The 8,107-nt window shown below is 39.7% G+C and overlaps 1 protein-coding gene across 12 annotated transcripts in view; it reads left to right on the forward strand.

The window, feature by feature from the left end:
- The window catches only part of PCM1 (pericentriolar material 1), a 73,689-nt gene that overhangs the window by 35,739 nt on the left and 29,843 nt on the right, over positions 1 to 8,107 (forward strand). For 5 of the 12 annotated variants that reach the window (XR_003094773.1, XM_006015865.3, XM_006015866.3 and 2 more), the window contains 4 exons: positions 1,055 to 1,245; positions 4,665 to 4,836; positions 5,519 to 5,874; positions 7,191 to 7,361. Coding sequence is in view for 11 of the 12 variants with exons in the window: in XM_006015865.3 (XP_006015927.1) it covers positions 1,055 to 1,245; positions 4,665 to 4,836; positions 5,519 to 5,874; positions 7,191 to 7,361 (890 nt within the window). In the remaining variant the exon portion in view is untranslated. The remainder of the gene's footprint in view (positions 1 to 1,054; positions 1,246 to 4,664; positions 4,837 to 5,518; positions 5,875 to 7,190; positions 7,362 to 8,107) is intronic. The other 7 variants (XM_025207578.1, XM_014521582.2, XM_006015870.3 and 4 more) reach the window with 3 other exon arrangements.

The raw sequence follows: 8,107 nt of genomic DNA on the forward strand, positions 1-8,107 counted from the left end.
CTGACTGCGGGTTTCCACCACACCAATCAGATAGGAGTGAATTTACCTCACCTAGAATGAATTTGGTATAAAAGGGTCATTGCATAAGAGCGAATTCTCACATACAGAACCCGCATAAAACAAGGGAAACCTGTATGCTTTTCATACTGCTGCACCCCATGTCTGCAAGTGAGGACTCCATAGAAGTTACCCTGCTCTAGATATGCACTCCAGAAATACCCTTGCAGGCATGGAATGGGGAGGAAAGCAGGGGAACCGGGTTTTCCTGCTCTGTGCCTGTAGGGGAACTCCTAGGGTGTGCATCTGCAAGTGTGGAGTGAGGATGCCCATGGAGTTCCCTGCTCTACACTTGCAGTAGCTAGCTCCAAGTCAGGTCCAGGTGCATGGGGCTGTTATTGCACAGGATCAGGCCTCTGAAGCCCCAAGAATGCCTGCCTCAGGTGGGTGGAGAGTGCAGGGAGCTACAGGCTGCCTGCACTCTTGTGCTGCGTTCAAACAAATGCCTGATGAGAAAAACGGTACAAGCTATTACTGTGAATTGTCATGGCCACAATGTTGGACATTTGTGGCACAACAAGAAGGGTGGAGATCAGTTTGCTTGAGTTTTCTGCCTCCATAAGTTGCAGCAGCAGAGGGACAATGCCTATTTTCAGTGTTAGAAAATATTAGATTTAAGGTTGCAAAGACTACCATAAATCCATCCATTTGTACATCAGTCTTATGCCTGAATGAAACAGAAACCATGTGTCAAGAAAAAATATTACAAGATCATGTAACTGCTAACTCTTATAATTCGTGAAGACACGGGAATAGTTAGTTTCTTACAAGACAAGTTTACAAAGTTCCATTCAGAGAATTTTTTACTCATATGGCACGCTATCATTACTCCTATTTAGTGTATTCAGAATTGCTACAGGAAGAAAATCTATTGGTTTTATTCATTTTATTCTTGGGTGTGTCTGTCTAGAATGTAACATATGTGTAGGCAACACAACTTGAACTGCAGTTTACTGCAAGGTATTATTCAATTTTCAATGTTTTTGCCTTTTTGTAGGTTGAAGCAAATGCTAAATGATCTTATGCGCCAACAAGAACAGCAGCAGGAGAAGTCACAAAGAAAGGAAAGAGGAAGCAGTGCACCACCACCTCCATCACCTACTATATTTTGTCCTTTCAGTTTTCCTCCCCAACCTATGAATCTGTTTAATATACCAGGATTTACTAACTTTTCTTCTTTTACACCAGGTAGTTCCGGAAATATAAAGGGGATTGCCAAATACAATGGTTTAATGTAAAGATTACATAAATGTTACTTGATTCTTGTGTGTTAAGAGATTTGTTAAAAATGCTTCTTCAAAGCAAGTTCTTCCTTCCTGTCTTCTCTCTAGTTCCACTCCTAGCATAATTAATCATAGCCCTTGTAGAACTGCTGATGTTCTGATTTCCCTTCCTTTCTCCAAGCAACTTTTTTTTTTTTTTGCTTAAGAAAAGGGCCCAGACACTTCTGAATGAATCTGTCTTCTCCTAGCAGATGGTAGCAAATATTTGCTGCTGAGAAGTAGTAAATCTATTTTGATTTCAGTATTAAGGGTCAGACTCCTTTCAGGAAATGAGAAAGAGAAGTTAGTGCTGGTGTTGGGTTTACCGTCGTAGTCCTGATATTTTAAGTTTCTCGCATCAAATATACCAGAAGCAGTGTTAAAATCAGCTTATACATGAGATCCTTCTAAGAGTGCCTTCTTTCTGGGGATTGAATGAATTCATTACTTGACTTCCTACTAAGATTACTAGTGCTTGTTTAGAATTGAGAGCTCTAGTAATAGCCATTAACTTTTCATTCACTACTAACTAAATATGTAGTGTAACTGTTTCCTTAAGAATGAAGGATTTTTTTATATCATTACCAATCGCACAAATTACATAATGCCTTCTGTTCAGTAACATTTGTTTATTCATAAAACCTTTTTTTGTTAAATTAGATTTGTCACCCAAATCTTTTACAATATTCCTATGTTTCAGTGAAGGCAACAGATACCTAGTTTTTAGTTGTGTTTAAACAGTTCGTTCAGAGACACAAGTGGTGCAGTAGAATAATTGTGAGCTAATAATAAGAATATTATAAAATTCACTGAACTTTACTTGCACTGAATTCTGCCTTTTGGCTTTTTGTATTAAGAATTTGCCCTTATTTCAGTCAGCAATGGCATATCAGCAGAGTGGTTTTGTCAGGACAAACTTAATATAGATCAGTGATTGTCAGCCAGAGTGCCAGGGCATGCTGGGGTGCTGCCAGATACTTTGAAGATGTGAAGAGATAAATCAGGCTTAGGTTATAGTCCCTGCCTGGATGATTCCCCCACCCTTTGCTTAAAGAGGTAAGCACTGTAATACATAAATTAGTTTTGGAAATTGGATGCCACTTAATTGACAAAAGTTTAATGTAGAGGTACCGTGAGTCCAGTGAGGGGTGCCTCAAGTCCAAAAAAGGTGGCGAAATATTGATCTAGATTAAAGTTGAAAGAATGTGTCCTCAAGATGTGTGTAAAATGCTACTCCATAAAAGTGCAGGGGTTTAGGTTGTAGCCGTGTTGGTCTAAAGATATAGGCAGACAAGGTTCCTTGGGTGAATTTGATATCTTTTATTAGACCAACCCAAATGGTTGGAGAATAGTTATTAAGCAAGCTTTCGGGTTCAAAAACCCTTCGTCAGGCTCAGGAAGCTGCAGCAGTTGGTGCGTGCTCTTCCTGGATGGAATGAAAAGTAAAGAAGCCAGGGGCTGGGCTGGGGAGTCAGTTGCCAGGCAGATTAATGTATCAAAAATCCAATGTCTATGTTTAGTCCCTGATCTCTAGTATCCAGCAGGTTGATGAAATGGAGCTCATAGGCTCGTCTCTGGGATGTGTTGTGTAAATTTCCCTTGAGGATCAGGACTGAGAGATTGGAGAAAGAGTGGCCCTCCTGTGAGAGATGTGCCCCCACCGAACTGACATTGAGGCACTAACAAAGAAATGACTATCGAGAAGTCTTTCTACGAGGCTAAGAAATGCCTAAATAGGTTGGCTGCCTTGGGTAGCTGACAGTTTAAGCATGGAATAGACAGCTCCAAGATGCATCTGTGCTGACAGGAAAGTATACTATGAAGCTGGCATTCATAGCATTTGTGCATGGACATGGAACATTGAGACAAATAGGTGGCACATATGACAAAGAGATTCCTAACTACAAAGATACATGGGAACAAATGACTGGAAGGGTCAGGCCTCTTGCATTGAGTCCAGTCCCCCCTCCACTTTTCTAGGCAATCATTTACCCAAGGCATAGGAAAAGACATTAAAAAAGCCTAAGACGGAATCCATCTAAGTTGCGTGGTTTTCTGTAAGTGGTGTAGTTTAGATCTATAGCGAACAGAATACACATTCACACTTTGGACAGAGGGGGGTACAAATCTGAGATTGGGTTCTGCCATGTTTAAATCAGTCTATGTGCCAAACTTCTGTTCTGTTATAGATATAGACCAGTTTTGTGTGCTGAACTTTTGTTCTGTTATAGGCATAGACCAGTTTCTTATCACTTATACCAGTAAACGTATAGTGTTTGTACCTGGCCAAGGAACCCCAGAATTACCATGTCAAACCCTCATACACAACTACAAGTCAAAATATAAGAAACACCAAGAATGCCCTAGAAGATGCCATAACTAAAAGTAGGTAAGACAAGGGCACTGCTGATGTCCTGCCACCTAAGTGACAGGGAAGTAATTTGGTAATGTGTACTCAGAAGATGCTAGGAAAAGGATTATGCCCCATATAACACAGGAAGACAATATGGCTCATCATTCTAGGCATTAGTCCAACCATTCTGCAGTCTACATGACTCACTCACACTCCATGGCACACATGACTGGCATCATGCAGACATTTGTCTGCTTGTAGCTATCCCACACCTGCTCTGTTGACAGGAGCCCTACCCAGACCTAGCCTTGGGTCTGTCCTCTCACAAGAATCCTTTCCCAGCCCTAACTAGCTAAGTGCAACCTATTCCTAGCCCTACTTGACTCGCCAAACTGACTGAATGTGTCCCTACACTGCTCCAAGCCCTTGCCTAAACCACTTTCATCCCTATTCAATAAACTTGCTCCCCATGCCTACCATGCTAGCCTAACTGTCCTGGTCTTAACTGGTTACTCTGTCTGGGATTCCCTTGTCACCTCTCTTGTACTGTCATACTCACTCAAACATTTGCCTTACATCTTTCTGGTGCTTCTGAGTGACCAGAAATGGAAGCTGTCACTGCCAGACATGAATTGGAGCTTACTGCAAGCCAAAAGCACCTGGGGCTAGCTTCAAAATCTGAACATGCTTATTGGTTTGTGGTTTATGTAATCCTCACGGTTTAGGATGACTATGGCTCCTCCTTTATCTGCTGGTTTTATTACTATTCCTCTTCTAAATTGCATTCATGCTGAGAGCTATTCAGCGATGGCTGACATTGGGAGAAAAATCCGCAGTATTTTTGTTTCAGAGCCACTGCTTGTCTCTTTCATCTGTTGTTATAGAGTTTTCCTATCCCTTCCATCTCTAATAATTACTTAAATACTATATGATCTAATATTACGTGCTTCTGTACACATGCCATGTTTTTCAGTTTTTATTTACTCTGACAGGTATTCATATCAACCCTGCTTTTCCTTCTGGTTTTGGAGATTTTCCACAGAATGTTACCTCACTTGGTCAACAGCAGCAACCATTAGATCATAATGCTTCTGGAAAAACTGAATACATGGCATTTCCAAAGCCCTTTGAAAGCAGTTCTTCTATTGGAGCTGAGAAACAAAGGTATTTTAACTTCATATTAGAATTCACCTTTTTATCCTCCTTTACTTGCATGTAACTTGTTTTGGGGAACACAATTAATATTAAAGTTTTTGCCTTTCAAGATAAACAATTGAATTCAAGGGTGAGCTATATGTTTCTCTCATTTCCTGTTCTCTGGCTAGCTTTGTCTTTGTATTGACTAAGAAAATTGTTTTTTATGTATGTGAGCAGCTTTTGGTTTGCTTGAAAGCTGTGCTGGCTAGAATCGGGCACGCCTTTTTTTTTTTTTTTAAGAGGTTTATAGTTATAGTTAGAAAAAATATTTCCCTATTTATAAATCCAGGATATGAGTTTTGACAGATAGAGGAGAGAGATGCCTTCTTTTATCCCACTTTTTTTGTTTTTTTTAAGTTAGAGTATACTGTTCTGAGAACTGATATTACTTTTTAAGAAGAGGGTTGGTGGTGCTGTAGTAAGATGGGCCCTAAAAACAAAGTTGCCCTAGTTTAGCTATTCTTTACCATAGGGAAATTGTGGGCCTCACAAAATAGCTGTTGTGCAGTAACTTTTTGAATAAACCATGGCCTGCAGCTAATTCACTTATTTGTTCATGCTTGGAACATGTAATCCGCATATGCAGTTCCTTCCTAAAAACACTGTGTTGTCGCATGTTTATTTTGCAACTGTTTTATATCTTCATCAGGTGCCCGAGACAACCAGAAGAGGAACTGGAAAATGGATCCAATTGGCCTAATGACAGCCAGGAAGGAAGAAAAGAAAAACAGTCATTTGTGAAGACAGGGTATTCATTAAAAAACATGGCCTCTGGTAATCACAAAAATCGGTCAGATACCAGCAGGAGGAGAAGAGAATGTGATGAAGAATCTTTGGAGAGCGTTAGTAGCATGCCTGATCCAGTAGATCCAACTACTGTGACTAAAACATTTAAATCCAAAAAAGCATCAGCACAGGCCTGCTTGGCATCTAAAGATAAAACACCTCAATCAAAGAATAAGAGGAGGAGTTCTACACAGCCGAGAAGCCGGGCTAAAAATACTGGTAGGTTTTAAGAAGGTCATGTAGCATTTTGATTGCAACTTTAATAGCTTTTCAGATATTTTCTTGATTGTAGTTTGTATCTATAACATGAGATTTTTGGAATGTGCTCTGCTGGAAAAGAGGCCAGATTTAAAGAGAGGAGGACATAGGGCAAATTGAGCAGCTGTTGTCTCCCTAAATTCTTATATACGTTGATGGCCCACACGAGGAGTGGGAAAAGATATGGAAAACTAACATCTAACAAAGGTGGCAATGAATAGTGGTTTATTAAACAGGAAAGGCTGATTAGTCCTAATAGAGAAACAAGCTTAAATTGATATTTAATTTTCAAAGATGTGATAAATGTGCATCAAATACATTAGTGCTGATAAGAGGGCTTCTAAATTTACCAGTGAACTTCTGCTGTAATACTGGTTTGAGAATCCCACATCTTGCAGGCTCTCTTAGCAGAGGTGTACCTGGGTAGTTCTGTACCCTGGGCACTGGCGGTGCATGGCAGGTAGAAGCTACAGCTAGCAGTGGCAGAGGGAGCCAGGTCAGCAGTGTAGCAGCTGCCCTTTTTGTGTTGTCCCCCCCATTCACTCATTGGTACAAAACACCTTTTGTAGACAAGCCTGCAAACTTCACTTCATAAATCATCTGGATACAAAAAATCATGGACTAAATATAGATTTTGGATTTGACACATTATAACCTATCTGCCATCTGATAACCCCAGGTAGCCTGATTGCATTTTACCAGCTACATTGCATTTCAATTCAACATTTTCCATTCCCACCTACCCAACAACCTGTCTCTCACCTATTTGTCTCCCATTCCCTCTGAACCTCACTGCCATACATTTGCACTTTCACAGACCTGCATTTTGTCTTCTATTCCACCCAGGAGAGCACATATAACACCAGCAGATTCTCTCTATGCCTGAAGAAGGGGGTTTGTGCGTGAAAGCTTGCAAAGAACAATTTTTTTCCAACTAGTTGTCTAATACAAGATGTCACATCTACCCAAAGAACCTTGTTGCCTATTGGAATTCTGTATATAGTAGTACTGGTGCCAATGCTTTGAAATGGATATTGGAAAAAATTAGGTCACAGAAAACAATATGAGAGAGGTAACAAGGTAAAAATATATATTGTGTAATGCAGCGCTGAGAGTGATAAGATGGTCTAGCCTTGTTGGCCTTAAATCTATGGATTTTTATTTTTGTGCACACACTAGAAACTCTGCTTTGATACACATTTGAGCTGCTTAAACTTGATTAGGAACAGGTGATCTGAAGATTTCTTTTTTTGTAAAGAGCCACTTCTTCTTTACAGAAGGTTATGAAAGTGCCACTGCCTCTAGTACCTGTGAACCCTTCAAGAATAATAAGAATAAGCACTCCACACAGAATGAAGAGGTTGTTCAAGGAAAAGTGTTCAGCAAAAAGAATCAGGAACAGCTGGAAAAAATAATTAAGTACAGTAGATCTACAGAAATGTCCTCAGGTATTTTTTCCCCCTTAATACTATTTCTATAAACTAGGTTTTTGAAGGATTTTTCAGGAATGGGATTTTTCAAATAGTTTGTGACTTGATTATAAAACCAGAATCACTTTTAAGAGAATGATATTAGATGTGATTTAGAAAGGACACACTACTAATACTTAGCAAACTTTTTTTTGTTATTTTTCAAAATACCATACACAGTTTGGTACTCGAGAGGCAGAAAATGACTTTGAAGTAGACAGGTTATTTAATTTTTTAATATGACCTTGAAACACAAAACTGTAATTACTATAAAAACATACATAGAGAAATATGTAGCTACTTGCGCATGTTTTATGGAAAGTGCTAGCTAGTTAGACTGTCTGATGTGTTGCACATGAAGTTTTTAATTTCATATTGGAGAGCCATTCATTTTTTCTTTCTGGTCAATTTTAAAGGGATACTTTTAGGAGAAAAATAATTTTTAATAAAACTTTACCTCCTACTAGTGTCCCTCAAATTTGTATAAATTCCTTACATGTTACCATTTCCAGTCCTTAATTTTTGTTAGTCTCAAGCTGGTTCATGAAAATGCTCGTTTTCAGGGGTGTCGAATTCGAATCAGTTGGGGAGGGCTGCATTTTCTTCTTTCCGGTACCCACAGGTCACACCCCTTCTTCCACGCTGACAGCCCCAGTGGAAGCTCTGCCACCAGTGGTGAGGCTTCCTGTGATGACAAGTAACAGCTTGACCCTGGGGGGGGGGGG

This window comes from Alligator sinensis, unplaced genomic scaffold (assembly GCF_000455745.1).
Source record: "Alligator sinensis unplaced genomic scaffold, ASM45574v1 scaffold528_1, whole genome shotgun sequence".
Classification (NCBI taxonomy): domain Eukaryota; kingdom Metazoa; phylum Chordata; order Crocodylia; family Alligatoridae; genus Alligator; species Alligator sinensis.